At 47.1% G+C, this 17,612-nt stretch overlaps 8 protein-coding genes across 8 annotated transcripts; 4 read left to right on the top strand and 4 right to left on the bottom strand.

The window, feature by feature from the left end:
• Positions 1-723: 723 nt before the first annotated feature.
• COCMIDRAFT_99513 (uncharacterized protein) lies at positions 724-876 on the top strand (the record flags this gene model as incomplete). Its single annotated transcript, XM_007691380.1, has 1 exon — positions 724-876. A coding segment is annotated over one exon (153 nt), but the record flags the coding sequence as incomplete, so codon positions are not given.
• Positions 877-1,144: 268 nt separating this feature from the next.
• COCMIDRAFT_27653 (uncharacterized protein) lies at positions 1,145-2,491 on the bottom strand (the record flags this gene model as incomplete). Its single annotated transcript, XM_007691362.1, has 2 exons — positions 1,145-1,850; positions 1,986-2,491. The coding sequence occupies 2 exons, from the start codon at positions 2,489-2,491 to the stop codon at positions 1,145-1,147; spliced, it is 1,212 nt and encodes a 403-aa protein (XP_007689552.1).
• Positions 2,492-4,040: 1,549 nt separating this feature from the next.
• Positions 4,041-5,006, top strand: COCMIDRAFT_38170 (uncharacterized protein; the record flags this gene model as incomplete). The annotated part of the gene is made up of 2 exons (XM_007691370.1): positions 4,041-4,099; positions 4,601-5,006. 2 exons carry the CDS (start codon positions 4,041-4,043, stop codon positions 5,004-5,006), a joined length of 465 nt encoding a protein of 154 aa, XP_007689560.1.
• Positions 5,007-5,718: 712 nt separating this feature from the next.
• Positions 5,719-6,324, bottom strand: COCMIDRAFT_6680 (uncharacterized protein; the record flags this gene model as incomplete). Its single annotated transcript, XM_007691353.1, has 1 exon — positions 5,719-6,324. The coding sequence occupies one exon, from the start codon at positions 6,322-6,324 to the stop codon at positions 5,719-5,721; it is 606 nt and encodes a 201-aa protein (XP_007689543.1).
• A 427-nt stretch (positions 6,325-6,751) lies between these two features.
• COCMIDRAFT_38172 (uncharacterized protein) lies at positions 6,752-8,630 on the bottom strand (the record flags this gene model as incomplete). Its single annotated transcript, XM_007691371.1, has 4 exons — positions 6,752-7,119; positions 7,232-7,735; positions 7,817-8,217; positions 8,554-8,630. 4 exons carry the CDS (start codon positions 8,628-8,630, stop codon positions 6,752-6,754), a joined length of 1,350 nt encoding a protein of 449 aa, XP_007689561.1.
• Positions 8,631-9,485: 855 nt separating this feature from the next.
• Positions 9,486-10,681, top strand: COCMIDRAFT_27656 (uncharacterized protein; the record flags this gene model as incomplete). Its single annotated transcript, XM_007691363.1, has 3 exons — positions 9,486-9,522; positions 9,583-9,829; positions 9,871-10,681. 3 exons carry the CDS (start codon positions 9,486-9,488, stop codon positions 10,679-10,681), a joined length of 1,095 nt encoding a protein of 364 aa, XP_007689553.1.
• A 1,105-nt stretch (positions 10,682-11,786) lies between these two features.
• Positions 11,787-12,140, top strand: COCMIDRAFT_27657 (uncharacterized protein; the record flags this gene model as incomplete). The annotated part of the gene is made up of 2 exons (XM_007691364.1): positions 11,787-11,934; positions 11,986-12,140. 2 exons carry the CDS (start codon positions 11,787-11,789, stop codon positions 12,138-12,140), a joined length of 303 nt encoding a protein of 100 aa, XP_007689554.1.
• Positions 12,141-14,548: 2,408 nt separating this feature from the next.
• COCMIDRAFT_27658 (uncharacterized protein) lies at positions 14,549-15,852 on the bottom strand (the record flags this gene model as incomplete). Its single annotated transcript, XM_007691365.1, has 5 exons — positions 14,549-14,680; positions 14,828-14,901; positions 14,970-15,084; positions 15,283-15,500; positions 15,558-15,852. The coding sequence occupies 5 exons, from the start codon at positions 15,850-15,852 to the stop codon at positions 14,549-14,551; spliced, it is 834 nt and encodes a 277-aa protein (XP_007689555.1).
• Positions 15,853-17,612: the final 1,760 nt, after the last annotated feature.

The raw sequence follows: 17,612 nt of genomic DNA on the forward strand, positions 1-17,612 counted from the left end.
CCTACTCGCCCTAACCCGGATCGAGCCAGAGAAGTATTAGCACTCCAGACCCCGTGTAACACTCTAGTATTAGAATAAGGTCCTTTATCTTCTAGGCGGCGTAGTAGGGAGGGTAGGTGTCTATTATAATAGCCTTAGCAGTAGTACTTATAACACCACAATTATAGATATAGCCCTATTAAGGTATATATTTATATAAGCTATTTCGTTTAATATACTAATAGCTACTTCCCTATTATAGAATAATACTATTCTATACTATACTTAGTACTACTATAGGCGTAGGCGACCCTCTATATAAGAGAAGGCCTAAGGCTAGTAGTATCTTACCCTAGATAAAGAGAAAGCCCTTACTAAGTATCTTTTGCTAATATCTAAACTTAGATAGCCTATCTGAATTAAGTATATACCCTTACTAGCCTTTAGCCTTATACGCCAACAGACGACGACTAGTAAGCCTATTAGGCTCCTAGGTAAGAACTAGACCCACGAAGGCTATTGGAGCATTCGATTTGAGATATCCAGGAAACCAGCATGGAGTAGCCACTCCGGGAAACGTCCGAATGGGCGGATGCGCACCGGGTATGCATGGCTCTTCTGGATTAATCCTTCAAAGTAATTACGCCAACTTCGTCTGGCGAATTAGAAAAGAGGAAGGCAGAATTCAACAGTAACCGCGATAAAGGAGGTGGGTATCGATTGAGGATATGAGGGATACAGTACAAGAGACCTTTCATAACTCATTCGGGCTATGTTGGCATGGGCCCGATGTGCATGCGCCCTGGAGATATCACCGTTGTATTTATGATGGCGAGACTGCTTTGCGTCATTCGTGGCTGTGGCGGCGGGAGTTTTCAGTTCATTGGGGAGTGCTAGTGCGATGGGATTATGGATGGCGAGATTGTTCGATAAAGACCAAAACAAAGTTTCCATCTTGTATAAGTCTGTGATTCAAAGCATATAATGGCGTGGCTGCAGCAGGTATGTGTTAAGCTTATCAACTTTCAACTGTATGGTGCTGTAGAACGTTCTTCGCTTGAAGTAAAATTAGTTACTCTCTTCTAAACTCATATGAAAGAGAGTCGTATCCCTACCCTGACTCATTTGCCGCCCTCTTTTTCCAAAACAGAAAATAGTTCAATCTCTATGCTAAGATCTTGGGTAGTAGTCTCTTGCAAGCTCCCCAGATATAAGCAGAATCCTGTCCTGCCCAAATAGCACCCACATAGTACGTGCTAGACGTGCCTTGCAGATCATTCAGCTTAGTGTAGAAACCAGATTTTATATCCTCGTTAGAAACAAAGTTCATGTATTGATCGTGATTGAACCATTCGACAATTTCGTTCTTGCTCGCTGGCAGTACTCCATTCGCGATCAACTTTTGAACCTGCGACTTGAACAGGGTCTGCGCATACTGAACAGAAGCTTCGCCTATAAAGCAGACGTAGGAGAAGTACGATGAGTCACTGAAGCCAGTAGGAGAGGTATTAATTGCTCCAGGAAGCCTGGCGATGCCAAGTGAAGAGCTGGGTCCGACGCCGGTAATGGAGGCGTTGTTCCATTCTGGATTGCGGGTAATGGCAATGTGAGTGTTCTTGCTCTGAAATTTGCTAAAGAGCTGGAACTCATTCGAGGATAGATCCCATCCAGCAAAATTCTGGATCAACGGAGGCGCGGCCATGGCGATCTTGTCTGCCTCATAACAGATTCTCCCGCTAGGCGTCTTGACGATGACAGTGACGCTGCTCTCGCTCCTTTTTAAACTTTGAACTGTCGAGCTGAGCAATACCCTATCTCCTAGGATCTTCGCCGCGTTAATGTAGATGTCGTCGACATTTTTGGGGGCAAAGCTACCGCCAGGTTCAAGAAAAGCATTGATCGACTGGAGACCATAATTTTTGATGACATAAAGCGTTGATTATTTCTCGAAGTCGACTGGCGCAATGACAAGAGATAGGTACGGAAGAATAGCGTCAAGTCCGTACTTGCCAGAAAATTGCGAAAATGGCAATAATAGCTCGTCCGGGACTGGGTCCGGCAGAAAAAATCCTTCTTCCAGGTACGAATATTTCTCCTCAATGATAGAACGGAATGTCTTCCAGCTGGCTTCAGCACCGGATGGCGCTGTGTAATTCTTGACTTCCAGGCCCGTCATGTAATCCACGTTCAGATTTGTCGGGGCATTGTACGAGACATACGGACCGGCGGTGACATTCACTCTTGTCAAATAGTCGTTGACAACTGAGATATTGGGCAAAGACTGAACTCCCACATTCCGAGGCGTTTTGAAGATTGGATCGTAATATGTGTTGGCGTGGCTTCCGATTGCGCTTGACTTTTCAACAATTACTACATCTTTTCCCGCGTCCACCAGTGAGATTCCAGTATAAATGCCACTGGAACCACCGCCAACTACAATGACATCCTTTTTGATCGTCCGAAGCCCTACAACCCCTTTTAGGAACAGAATGATAGAGAAAAGATTCTTCATTGAGGCGGAAAGACAATCATAAAAAGAATTCAGTACTTGAATTGTGAGATGCGAAACTGAGTACAGCTGATACACATCTTATTTATACAACAATTCTGTTTGTGCGAAACCTGTCCAGGGCCTGTTTGTACTATGGAGATTTACAGCAGAAACGGACCAAGCTCGCATGAATGCTGAAGCTCAGATGCGCTTGCGTGTTCAAATCAGCTCTCGTCATCGATATCACTTGTCAATCTACAATGGTTTGTATCGAGACTAACCCCAAACACCTGATATGAACGGTAGTCGGCCCTAATCTTGAAAGTAACGGTATTGGATACTTCTATCATTCAAAACTCCTGGCTAGGACATTTACACCACGCTCGGGCCGTTTACACTACGTTTGCCCAATGCCATTGCAGAAGTGGGAGATAATTCTCTGAGAAAGGAAATTTATCCTCAGGCTCAACTGGACATGACGTAGGACCAGATTGCAAGAAGACAAAGTCATTCAATCTCAACATAGATACTTTTTGGAAAATCTTTGTGTAGAATGATGTTTACATGATTGCTCGTCTTTTTGGAATAAACCTTAGGTTTTCAAGAGAGACTTCACCTCGATTATTCTGATTATGCTCAAGATGTTCTTAGTTCTCCATTTGAGAATATATTCTCCAAAACTATGCGCATAGCACCCCAGATACAAACGCTGTACTACCTTATCTCTTCATTGATCGCATCTTTAGAGTTCCGCCAACATTTCTTCGCGATCATGACTGCTTTGCTTGCATCCCTTTCTCCCAAATTCTATTAAAAGTTCTGGTCGAAGTGTCATAGAATTATTGAGGTCCCCTAATTCAGTACTCTATACTTCTCTTTTTACTGTATATTACGGTAAGCTATGCTCGATGACATGTACCAAACCGAGAGGCTTTCCTCGTCCATAAATTTCCATTTGCAGACTGGTCCGAAGTATATGCTCAGATTTAAGTAAAGATATATACAGGTTCCGAGAGCTCCGGTACCTATACAGGTTCCGAAAGTTCCGGGTACTATACAGGTTCCGAGAGTTCCGGGCAGTATGCAGATTCCGAGAACTCTGGGTAATACCCTGTACCTAATTCTTTACTTATCGAAGAAAAGTTATACCGAAGTATCTGAGCGTGTTGTCTGAGCGCGCTGTCTGAGCGCGCTGTCTGAGCGCTGCTCGGTCTGAACGTAGTTCAGATGGTACGCGCGCAGCTTGAACCGAGATTCCATCGAGGAGCTATCCGAAGGGCGTCTAGCCTGTTACACTTTAGAGATGTAGAAAACGTTACTTTAATACACAAACTCTATATTTGTTCTTAACTACTATTCGCGGTGAGCCAAAAGCTGTCTATTTAATCGTAAGCACGTCCGAACACCTTGCCTGATAGAGTAGATGGGGTAGCGCACCCTTGTCTCCAAGTTGGCGGAAACGATGTTGCAACTATGGCCAGGGGTGAAGCTGTAATTGATAGCGACTGTAACAGGTACGAACCTGCAAGGAGAAGGTGAAGATGCCGACGCTCCAGTGCGAGCTGACAACATGCCTGGGCTGCGTGAGCCAGAGACAGGACTATTATGGAAGGCACCTGTTGCAAAAATGTACTAATGCATTAGTACGCAATTTGGGTCTAATTAGCTATAATGATGTATTTGCTCCCAACTGCCAACTACATTCTAGGAGGAGTTATGTGTTATTAGGTCTAGCCCGTAAAAACTTATATTTTCTTATTTTTTACTGTAAGCAGTGGTTTATATGAAAAGCATATTGTTGTCTTGTACATGATACTGAGAGTAAGTTTAAATACAGCGTTACTAGTCAGTGGGCAACCACGTGACCATACATGGTATTTCTGGGCTTACATTTACAAAATGTAACTACATAGTTACTAATTATAATATGTTTACCTCACAATTAGGATTCCGCCTATAAGATAACAAAGAGCAATCTCGCATCCGCTATAAAGCGCTTCTTCAAGCTATATCGGCTGGCGATAGCGATCTTATTAGAAAAGTACTAGAAATTCTAGACTTTGATGTTAGAGCGTTGCACACAGCATGTAGTGAAGAAACGGAAAGTACGGTTAAAGTAGTCTTTGACAGAGGAGCTGATATCGAGGCCAGAGACAATCAAGGCTATACAGCACTCCACAATGCAGCAGCTAAAGGCAAACAAGACACAATCAAAGCGCTAATTGATCATGGCGCAAAGATTGAAACGAAGAACAAAACTAGCTGTACTCCGCTTCACGAAGCATGCAATAACAACTATATCTTCGCAGCGAAGGAGCTTATACAAGCGAAAGCGGACGTAAATGCTAAGAATAATAAGGGAAGTACACCACTCCATGTTGCAGCTACTAAAAACTTCTCTAACATAGCAGACGAGCTACTTGTACAAAATATAGACACTAGCCGAAGGAATAGAAACCGCGAAACTACACTTAAGGTAGCAAAGAAGAAGAAGGCTTGGGATGTAGAAGAACTTCTTCTACCTCCTGTTACCTAACTAACTAATTACTTAACTAGTCAGCAATGACTAGTGTAGCCATAGGTTGGCAATAGTCTTACGGCGATATCTTGTAATTATGCTATTGGGCTAGTCAATGAGGCGTTATTGTAGTACAAGAGATATTGTTACTATAAAGCTAATGCTAACTACCATGTGATCTTCAATTTACTAACAGGATTCCGCAGCTCACACAGCCATAGGGCTTTAAAGCCATAAGCTTAGCGGGGAGAAAATTACGCTATAGACGGTTCTATATTAGCTATATACGGAAGCTGCTTACTGTAGAAGTACTAATAGAGGTAGTAATCACGCATAAAAATAGGCGCTACACTATACTAAGGACTAGAATTAGCTTCTTAGTATAGCTAAAGGTTACCTTAGTATATAAAGCTATATTTATTAGTATAGGGTTGTATTAGAGCTTAATAGAGACTATCTATAGCGGTGCTATTACTTATCTCTAGAAAAGACGTCTTTTGTGTATTAATGTAGATGCAATAATAATAGTGTAATTTTTATAAGGAGAGGTACCTATACGTATAGAAGAAGGTAGAAAACATAAGTATCTTTAAAATTAGTATAAAAACAACGCGTGGATAAAAATATTGCTTTCTAAGGATAAAGTACCCCTCTTTTCTTGCGGCACGGGGGGATTTGCGTGACACAGGGAGGGACATTATATACATATGTAAACTGAAGCCAAAAAAAATCAAGCCCAGAGTGCCCGCCACTCTTCTTCTCCCAAAGCAGAAGCTACAAATAGCACGTCTTCCTCGTGCTCCGTTCGTAATGCCCATTTCCCTTCACCCCATAGCTGCCTCCGAAGCCATCTTAGCCCCTCGCTTTCCTGGTCGTTTCGGCAGTCTTGCCATGTCTTTGCTAGGAATTCGTCGAGATCTTCGTCGTCGAGAAGATTGGTGGTGCTTTGAGGCTCTTGTACGGTTCCCCTTCTTTTACCTTCCAATGGTGTGATGCCTAACGCAACGTATTCTCGGAATTCTGCTCGCCGAATCATGTTTCGGACTATTGGCATGGAGAGGGGGTGGGTGGTGTTGAGGGGCGTTTTGGGGTAGGCGGCGGTTTTTTTGACTTTGGAGGTGGTGGAAGAGGGTTTCTGCGTGGGTGCGAGGTGAGCATGGGTGGTGTGGCGGGGGGTTGGGAGGAGAGTTTCTTCGATTTCTTCTTGTTTGATGTATGTGGTTTGTGAAGGAGATTTTTGTGGTGATGTACGCGTTTGATGGCTTCTGGTGTTGCGCTTGACTTTAGGCGGGACTCGCTTGGTCTTTGCGGCTTTCTTGGTTTGTTGTGGTGTCATTTTATATGTGTGTGCGGTGGAGGATTTGGAAATGATGTTGTGTGGGCTTGAGAGTGTGGTATAGCAGTGTGCGAAGATGGAGTGGAAGACGCACTGGATGCGTGAGGGATGATACAGCCTTTATACATTGCTGACAGTATTTTCTTCGTGTCCAAATTTTTCACAGTGTCATTTACGACAAGTGTCTTGTGCGGAATTCAAACCAAAGTTGAGCTCTTTAGCATTCTATCGTCCACCAATCCTGTGATGCACAATCGTCAACTATTCCCACTATTGTAATCAAATGGCGAATTCACTCACTACCATTTAGAAACAAACTCTTATCCACAGGCTACTGGTAACGTTTGCTACCATCGGGTCTTGTTTCCTGAACACATTTTGTAAATCGACTCATGTTTGTCGTGTGTGCCAAGAGTCACTACCACATCTACTCTTCTTCACTATCGTATCCTTCTATCACCTTCTCGCACCCACACGGCCACAGATGCGCAACTGCATACCCCGGATACTTCTCGACAAATTCACCATACCAAATCTGCCACTTCTCCCATGTCTCCCTAATCTCACGCTCGGCCAACATGGCCTCTCGTCCAGATACAGAATGAGGCTTACGATGACGCCACATTCCATTGAACACTATGAACTCGTTCCATTTATGATGGTCATGTGAAGCAATCTGATGGCCGAGGCCTGTGGTACGATCAGGGTCGTGTACGAAGTCGCCGTGGCGGCCGTGGTTTCCATGTTTGAGAAACGGGGCGTGAAGCATTGGTGGAATGCTTTTGTTTCTGTGTACTGTTTATATGTTTAGCCTACAGTGAATCCGGAATATCAAAGGTGAAAGTATTGAATGATAGAAGTGATGACTGTAATGCATTACATGTTGACAGTCAGTTGAGGGACTCACCTGTTGTGTCAAAGAACTGGATCGCGCCAGTACGAGGATTAGTTGTGGCGGTAAGAACTCTGTCAATATTCTTGCCGTGAAAGATCGTGGTGGATAGGTCGAGATTAGAAGCATCCATCCCAGTATCGCTCATGAACTGGATATGTTGCACTTCGCGATCTCTAGCAACTTTGTGCGTTTCGATTTTCTTGCTGATTTGAGGCAACGATGATACGATTACGGGACTTGAATTGACCTGTTGAACGGCATCGGCTTGATTTTCATCAGCTCCAGCTGCTGGTTCTGCCGGAGTATCCAGCTTCTGGAGCTTCTGTGGCGGTTGGCTATTTAGCTCATCTTCATGGATTCGTCTCTTCCGACTATCGGACTGCTCATGTGTATCATTTCGTACAGCTGTATGTGATAGATTTTCCTTAGTGGAAGGAACGGAGAGAGTTGTTGTTCCATTGCTTAATGTCGGAGCTGCAGGGGTACGTGAAGGATCGAACGTGTTCTTTGCCGGAACTATGCTATGTGCGGTATTTGCATCTGCAACTATAGTGATGTCTCAGTATGTGCGGTACAACTGTTGACTCTAGTACTTACGTGGTAATGTTGATTTGGGATGGCGCCCAAGGGCAAGAGTTTCCTTCTCTTCAATCCAGGTTGCTACCTCAACCTTTGAGAGTTCAAGCATACAGAACTCTATTCGCTTCTCAGTGCCTGCATACTGCTCTACAATATCGAGCAGTTCCTCCAAGTCCTTGCGGAGGAGAGCCTCTGCTAATCGAGCGTGTTGTCTCTTCTTGTCTCCTAGGCCATCTTGGTCATTCAATGGAATCTTTAGCCCATTCGCCTCATAGAACTGGCCCCTCAGATGTTGGCTTAGAGTAGCAGTGACAGGCGTCCTTGTTGCCTTCCTCGCTGCAGGTACGGTGGTGGTCTTGTTGGGTCTGATTGGAGCAACTGCACCGCCTCCAGTTACCTTGCTCGCTGCAGGTACATTGCTGATCTTGCTCGGCCTAACTGGAGTGGATGTACTGCTTCCAGCTACCTTGCGCACTGCCGGTGCATTGCTCGTCTTATTCGTTTTGACCGGAGTAGATGCGTTGCCTCTTGTCGCCTTGCTCGCTGCAGGTCTGGTCATGGTCTTATTATTTTTGACCGAGCTAGGTGCACTGCCTCCTGATACTCTGCTTGCTGTAGGTACATTGCTGCTCTGGTTCTGTCTGACTGGGGTAGATGTATTGCCTCCTGTTGCCTTGCGCGATACAGGTACATTGGTGGTCTTGTTCGATCTGGCAGGAGTAGAGGCGCTGCCTCCAGCTACTTTGCTCTTACGCTTTCCCTTGGCCTGTGAGGCTGCGGCCATCGCTCGCGCGACTTCATCGTCGTCGATAATGTTAGTTTGTCGGTTCATGATGCAGGTCAGTGATGATAGAAATTGTGCGAGTAATTGTGATGGTTATGGGATGGGAATATAGAAACACACAAGTTTCAGTAGTCACAATGAGAGTAGGTTACAATGACAGGTGAACGTGAAAGGGAAGCCTCGCGTGTCTGGGACCCTGTCACAATGCAGTGAATGCTACGCAAGTCAACCATAGCACAAAACAGCGCATATAATGAGACATTTTCATCAGTGCAGCCTGAGAGCCAACCAGTTTGTAATCCAGGACCTTTGATGTCTCAGAGTTTCTGGTGATGGAATATACATATTCCCGACGTGCAATCTAATACGCTGTCCATATTATGACCCCAACACGCTTTGAGGAGGCCACCCATGGTTCCTGGAGGCTACGGACCAGACTGCCCGCAAGATGTACAACAACATGTCAAATACAGCGAACAATGTGGACGTTTTCAGTTCACCTCAACTGCCTGTGAAGCCTAAATATTGGTAATGTACTATTGCATCTGGGGCAACAGTGACAGATGCCTTGGCGAAAATGACAAACCCACTTGCGCAAAGTCAATAAAAACAAAGAACAGAATGTGATGTAGGACTAAGATAAGAATCCAATGTCGTTTCCAGTATCGATCCTGGGCGCAGTGTATCGCGTGTGTGGCCTGGCAGTCTCGCGTGAAAGGGTCGAAGTCGGAAAAGAGTTGCGGCAGTGCCACGTGAGACAGGCGCCGACCCGACCGCCGACCGACGCAAAGGAGCCGAGGCATTCCTGTCTCGAGCCCTTAGATCGTCGTTTCGCGACTCCTCAACTCCATCACCACCCGCCATCTTGCGCCTGTTACGTGTGTTGCGTAACTTGTAGCCAAAATGGTGCGCGAGGACCTCATCACATCGGCCGTCTCGTGTAAGTAAATATGACGGCGATTGCAACCCTGCACGCGACGATGCTAACAACAACACCCAGTCCTCCAGGACCCGTCGGTTGCCAGCGCGCCCCTAGAGAAGCGCATAGCATTCCTGCAGTCCAAGAACCTCACCCAAGAGGAAATCGACGTCTCCCTCGCCCGCGCCGCTGAAGATGCCGGCCAACCTCCGCCTCCTCCCCAGACGTCCGCAGTAGCCACCAATGCGTCATACAGGCCACCGCCGGCAGCCCCATATGCAAGCTATCCGCCCCAAGGATACTGGCAACCACCACCGCCACCACCAGAGTAAGTCATGAGATTGGCAGTCCTAGCGCACCAGCTGACAGACACAGACCACCGAAACGCGACTGGCGTGATTACTTCATCATGGCGACAGTCATGGGTGGCGTAGGCTATGGACTCTACTTTACCGCAAAGCGATACGTCCTGCCCCTGATACAACCGCCCACGCAGCCCCAGCTAGAGCAAGACAAGGCCTCTGTCGATGAATCATTCAAGCGCGCCTTCGACCTTCTCGAGCAACTCAACACCGATACTACCGCACTCAAGGCATCCGAAGAGGCCCGGACAGCAAGACTTGATGACGCCCTGGGTGAGGTAGAAAGCGTATTGTCAACCCTCAAGGAATCATCCAAGCGACAAGGAGACGATAACCGACGGATTGAAGATGACGTCCGCGGCCTGAGAGATCTGATCCCCAAGGCATTGGAGTCTCACAAGGAAGCCACCGACAACAGACTAAAGGAGCTTTCTACTGAGCTGAAGAGTCTGAAGACATTGATCGGAAACAGAATGGGTTCAGCTGCTCCCCGTCCGCAGAACGCCTCGGGCTACTATGGAGCCGGTCAGCAAGCGAGTGCTCCCCAGACTCCCAACGTAAACGGCACATCCTCTGTTTCAACACCGACACCCCAGGCGCCATCTACGCCCGCTCCCGCTGAGCAGGCAAACGGCACTTCTGGTGCTGACAGCCAAGCCAACGGCCTCGCAACCCCCTCAGCTTCCTACAGCAGCAGGATGCCCACTGGACGCGCTGCTATTCCGGCGTGGCAAATGGCCGCCGCAAAGAAGACGGAGGAGGCCAAGAAAGATACTAGCGAAAGCGGAACAGCAGTTGAGGCGAGTGCAAGCTCGTAGAATGCGCACAGAAGTTTGATTTGACAGCGGGTTTGCATCTTGGCGTTGTACCCTTGTACTAGTAGTAGTAGTATTAACTAAGAAGCGATGGGCATATCCTTACGTTGAAATGTAACTTTTTCTAATGCACAAGTAATATTCCAAGCTGTGTTTTGAACATGTTGAAATCTGCTCGTCGCCCATGGTGACCAAAGTGGCGTTCTCATGTCGTGACGTCGCGATAGCGCGTTTCGCGTCAGTGCCCATGTCAACGTCACACTTCCAGCCATCGCCAAAACAAACGTTCTGGCCCGTCGTCATCGGATTCTCGCAGAATCCACTTTCTTTATGCATGATCGATTTCGCCAATCTCGCATCCACACAAAGAGCCCCATGCGACCCCTGACGCTAATCCGGTGTTGACGTCGACCGTCGCGCGTTTTGGGACTGATGCTGATCAACGGCATGCGCAAATGGTCCCTTGGACGGTAGGGCGTATCTAAGTCTCGGGAGCTTGCAGTATAGCGTGCCTTTGCGATGGCATGACGCAGGGATGAAAAGCGTTCCCATTCTCGCTGACGTCTATTCAATGTGATACTGTCTCAGATTGACTGTTATGATGCTATTCTTGTGCAGGTGTGATATGTACAGACAAAGAGACATTCAATATCTTCATTGTATCTTTTTACTTCAAGATTGACAATATCAAAACATGGCGTAGCACTCCTCACGTCAAGACCATAGCACAAGCGGACTGCTCCCGCATCTAGTGCCAGATCCCTCGTATCAGATCGACACATCATTATCCACTTGCACCATACGCCATCTTCGACGAGGCTGGTACCTTTGTTGAGTTAATCTTTCTCAAGCCCATGCTGTCATAGTCTCGATCACAACATGGGATTCAGATCGCCCATGCTAGCTGTCTATGATACCAATCCTATGTCACATCGGAGGCCTGACCGCATCTCAAGGGCACCATGACGTATAGTTACTATGAACGAAACCTACATAAAGACATTCTGCCACTCCTCCTTGAATTCATCACAACATCACAACACTTCTTCACCTTAACACACAAACACCGACCACCTTCCAACAAAACCCCCAATCTCCCACCACAACCATGAGCTCCAACGAAGTCCCCACCGGCAACGCAATGGACAACTCCTACCAATCCCGCACCGGCCAATCCGAAATCCCCGTCATCAAAGACGAAGCCCCCATTGAGTCCACAGAGTACGACGACGGTGGTGATTCTGACCAGCAGCTCGGTTAGTTCTCCCTCTACATTTCTAACATGGATGTTTACTAATACAACGCAGAGCGCGACGAAAAGGAAGCCATCGACCGCGATAACATCATCAGCGAGCGCACTCGTGGTGCGGCGAAGCAGCCTGGTGCTTATGCTGAGCCTGTCGATGATGAGGGGCTTGGGGATGCCGCGGATGGTATGGATGGGACTTCTTCTGTCCGATAGATATTAGTAGGTTTTTGCTATGAGGATACGGATGCTAAGCAAAGGCCGTTTGTCATTTCTGATAGTGTATTATTAAGAGCAGGGTTGACGTTAATTGAGGGGTTCCTTGTGATTACAGTTGACATGGTGGTTGAATGTTTTGTTGGTTCTATGTGTGATCACGAGTACAGTATTCAGCTGACTTCTCATTTGCCTCGCAATTTCAAACTACGAGCCAAAGATCTTTTGCCTAATATGATATGTGGAAACACTGGAACATGGTTTAGGTCATTTGCATCCAACAGTCATCCAAAAGACATTCGAGTGCAGTGCACTTGATAAGTAGGTGGCAAGATATTCTCCTGTGCTACATCCGGGTAACGTCTGGGTAACATCTACTTCTGCAACATGAACGAACTGAAATTTGCATATTAAATAACTCGCGAGCATAGCATAGTGGCATTTGCTCCTGGAATTGGTTCTCAATTGTCTCCGATAAATTACTTCAGCAAATCAGTGCCTGTTCGATGGTCGGTCACCAAGAGTTGCTAGCATCTTCTTCACATAGTAGTGGACAAATCACACGTGCTAGAAACCCCACGCAACGTTTTTCCATGACTTCATCTTTCCACTGCGTGACCTTTTGCTTACCCCATGATCTCCTCTGCGCTTTGTTCCTCCATTGTTTGGAGTGAAAAATCTACTTGTTCGGGCCTCAGCCGCCATCCAGGACAATAGAAAATGACGCATTAGAGACAGTAGTACCATATATCTCTTCATCAATCATGTCCTCCTCAAGTGAACAAACAATATCCAGGTACGCGATTGAGTCTCCTCGCAGGCAACCAGGTACCAACAAGTGGGCCGGAAGATACGCGAAACCACGTGGGCCGGCACATGAGCTATAGCAAACAATCGAAAGAGCCAGCATGCCGGGAAAGCGGAGTGAATGGCGATTTCTGGAGGATATATATAGGTGCAAGTGCCGTCGTTTTGGGACTTACAGAATCAACCAATAAGTTGCTTCTTTCAACTCCATGTATTATTACCCTATATTGATATTTCGATATCAAAGAGAGAAAGTGTTTATATCACTTTATATAAATATGGCATCCAATAAAGCCATGAGGAGGATGGAGGGTAGGTCTCTCCCCACCAGCCAACAATAATGTCCTCCAAAACACTCAAGCACCATTCAAGCATATCTTCTCATTGCTAACTCCTCGCTATCAGTAAAGAAGACCTCTCCTGTCGACCCTTTGGCTCTGCAGTAGTCTACCATCAGCTTGGCCACTGCGTATACGCCCACCTATTCGTCATTCCTATTGAACTAATCCCATTTTCTAACAAAACGGGAATAAACATTGTGGGCATAAAACCAAGTTGCGCGCCAGCAAATGGCCCAGGTGATCCGGGTCTGGTACATGAGAGCCGGATCCGCGCGTTTAGACGATCCCTGCCGTCATGAGCGGGAGTTCCAGAGGGAGCAAATGAAGAGGAATTTGAATACGACCGCGAGAAGGTACTATTCTCTAATATGGGCAGTCATGGATTTCCAACTGTTCTATCGAGACACCATTCACAACCTAGGGTGGGCTAAGCTGGACGAGCATTGCAACGTAACTTTTGCCAAGGGCGACCACGCCCTCAGTATCCATCTAAAGAACGGGGGCCACTGTATATCAGCGTCTCCCCAGCCCACTGGATGGGCACCAACGAAATATATATCTTGATAGAAGTAATATCGCGGAACTCCATCGAAGCTACGTCGACATACCACGCTGTCCTTACCTCACAAAAATAGCACTGCAAGTAGTTCTTTGCAATCGCCATAGCATTCCTAGCTTTGCTAATATATATATGATCGCTCCATATCGCAACCGAGGGCCGATCGGCTTTCTCAAATTACGCGCATTTTGAGGAGTTGTACACCAATGCGAAGAACCATATATCAGCACTGCGCGAGGATCCCTCGTACTTCCCTGATGAGTTCAAAGACTTAGTAGAGACTGCCCAGCAAGTTCTCAGCTGCTTGCGTCCTTGGATTCTATTCACAAGAGCGAAGGCAGTAATGATGTTGAGGGGGCGGGAAAGAACAATACAGAGTTGATTGTGATCAAGAAGGTACCGTTAATAAAGCGACTCTAGCGCGTTGAAGATATACCTGCTGGAGTTCAATAATACCTCATTACACCGACAAGTACTGGGATGAGAGCAAAGAGATACACACAAGCGTCTACAAGAGGCAGCAAGGTCATGTCGTGGCAGTCCGGGAAGAGGTCTACGAGATAGGCAAAGATTTATATACAGCATCAGCACACACGGGTTTCTCAGAAACCTCAAAATCAACAACAAGGCTAATTTCTACTGATTGGAATCACAAAGTGGAAGGGATCCTCCCCTAACATCCACACGTACAAAGAGATCATTCACAGTTTCCGCACACTCAGCAAGCCACGGGCCTGGCCAGGCGTCACCGGGATTACCGGCTCGTCCATGTCGAGTGGCGTCACCACGATTACAGCTTTTGCCAAGGGTGCGCTGCAACCCCATATGCTCAACTATAATCTACACCCAGCTATATAATACTTAAGTCAAAATTCCGATCACGAAGCCTTCATAGAGTATCCAACGTGGTTACTATACGGAAGATCCATAGGGTCGAACGCTCGACCTGGTCCCCTCGAAGCTTGACGTCAGCTACGAACCCATTGAGTACGCCGCTGAGTTCCACGCCGTGTCCAAAGACGCGGAGGACAAGATTCAAGCAACACAGAAGGAGCTGTAGATGGAGAACGTGCGGGATTGGGAGGAGAAGGGAAGGCATGGCGACAAGCCTGAGCGGCCTACCCTCTCCGCGGCCGATCCCACGGCCTACCACAACGCCCGAGTACTGAACACATTCCCCAATATCATCTGTGCCATCGAGCAATGGCAGGCCGAACACCCCAGCCAGCCTCCCATCCTGGGCGACAGATGCAGCTAGGGCGACTCCCTTGGCTCAAAGAATGTCCCTCTAAGCGAAGCCTTAAGGACCAAGGCTACCATCAAGGAGTCTTTCCTATAGGACATTGCCAGGGAGGCCTGTCGGGGCTCTGCAAAGATGGACTTTATCTTAAAAAAGATCAAGGAAATCAACGGCCAAGACACGACGATTACCCACCCCGACCCAGACCGCCGCGCCAAGGGCGAGACATTTGCGTACCAGACAAAGTACGTTGTCGCCAGCAGCCTGCGGCTCTGCCGCGCGCTTCTCTGGTGCCGCATCGTCCAGGAGGTAGGGGAAGAGTGTGTTGCCAGCGTAGCCGACGGCGTGGATCGTAACGAGACGATGAACGGGTGGAGGGATCGATACGATCCAGCCACGTACACTCGCAACGACTAGGTGTAGATCATAGTAGCAGCGTTATGCGCCATCTATCAGTCAATTACGCTAACCGAAGGGAGCATCCTCCATGGACTGGAGCCACCAGTCATGAACGGCATGGCCGTTTAAGGCGCCAATCGGCAGTACCGAATTGGCCAGACCCAAGCCGTGGTGGAAGTCCGCTGGCTGTGGCACAAGAACTCCCTTATCGAAGGCAAGATTGTGGCAAAGAATACCGCCAAGGACGGCAGCAGCTGTTGTGTTCGAAATATTTGACAGGGTTGATTTTGACGCTGGAAGACCGGGAAGCTTGAAGTCTGGATTCGAGTTTACTTGAGGCTTTGCTTGCGGCCCTGGTAGCGTCATCCTTCTGGATAAGATCGGAGGCGTTATTCGGCCTGGGGTTCGCCAGCAATCTTAGAAGCATGATTATCGACGAGAAGAAGAAGAGGAAGGAGGAGAGAGTGATTGATTTAACCTAGGGCCTTGACGTAGTCTAAGATGATATTAAGTGGGGTGTACTTAAGTGGGTTTGTATCTAAACAGCGGAACCTGTAAGGTAGAACGTAGTAATGAACCTAATAATATGGAATGTTAATATTCAATGATGGTAAGGGTACGCTTGAAGTAATGCAGGATATAGACGTGTGTGTAGAGAGTGAATAGGTAGTGCGTCTCTGCCTATAGGGGATGGCAGATAGGGAGAGCTGAATATCAAGTGTCTCCCCAGCCTAATACTGGGTGGGTACCAACGAAATATATATAACTTGATAGAACCGATATCGCGGCCTCGCTCCCCTCTAACTGCTCCAAGCCCACTACACCCACGAAGGGCTATGTTTCTATATATTCCAACGCCCTTCCTCCCGACTCATACAGCCATCCAAGTCCTCAATTCAGTCTATAACGCCGCAAATAGTCTTATCCCATCACCGGCACCCCTCGATCTATCCCTGCATAGTAGCGCTTGCGACGTATATACCATAGATGAACTTCATACCAAGCTGCATGCGCAGGGGCAGTTAGTATTCTAGAGCGCAAAGAAGAGAAATGATCGAGTGTGTGCACGAAGGAGTACTAACTGCAATTCTCTACAATCGACTCCACACTGCATCTGTCTTCTTTACCCACATCGCATACTCTACCACTCTACTCAACCCTTTTTCGCAGTTACCCTCCACTTGTATTCACACAATAGCCATTCCAAGCCGTACCTCCAATCCCGGCTCTGTCAGTCGCCCACCACCTGATCCCCCCCTTTGCCAACCTGACAGCGCTATAAAACGCAAGTAACAAAAAGAGGAAGTCTATTCGAAGATTCAAGAACACGCTTTCCATACTGTGTCGGTGCGTGGGGGTTGCTAAGTGTGTGTGGTTCTTGTTGCAGACACTTACGATGTGACTTGATAGGCATGTATAAGGATGGGAAAATATTTGTGTACGACAGAGACAGAGAATATTTGTGCGATTTTTTTTAGCGAGTTTCATGTTTTGTACTGTTTTTTTTTATTTTCGTTGGATTATGGTTTTTGTGTCTGGCCAGGCGAGTCTGTTATAGAAAGGAGGGAGGGGTTGAAGGAAACAGGGAGCTACTTGAGTGCGGAAAATGATGCATGGGTCAGGTCTGGGTGGATTCGCACATCTTTTCTTCTGAGTCCTGTAGGTCAGTGCGGAGTGTAGGGGGGAGAGAGTGAAAGTGGTAGTGATAGTGTATAATTAGAATAGCGCCATATGGTAGAATGCTTGATCGAGACACCCAGGATTGAGATATATTTCAAACAAGTATAGAAGATACTGATTTATTTATTACCTAACAAAAAAGCCTGTGTACGTGTCCCTTGAAGTAAATTACGTTTGGGTATATCTTTCTCTCTTTGGGAGGATAACGAAGAAGACGCATCCTGGTGGGATATACATACACACACGAACGCCCCCTAGCCTACCGCGACTGCGTCGAAAGGAATGAATGTCTCTCTTCTGGAGGACACAGAATTACTCGGAAGCCTTCTTGCGGCCCCTGTATCTTGGTTAGTACTGAGCAATGCACCGACTGACAATTTGATTAAACATACCTCTTCTGCGGCACTTTCTTAGGCTTGGCCGCCTCCTCTTCAGCCTCACTGCCC

The sequence above is a fragment of the Bipolaris oryzae genome (assembly GCF_000523455.1).
Source record: "Bipolaris oryzae ATCC 44560 unplaced genomic scaffold scaffold_98, whole genome shotgun sequence".
Lineage (NCBI taxonomy): Eukaryota > Fungi > Ascomycota > Dothideomycetes > Pleosporales > Pleosporaceae > Bipolaris > Bipolaris oryzae.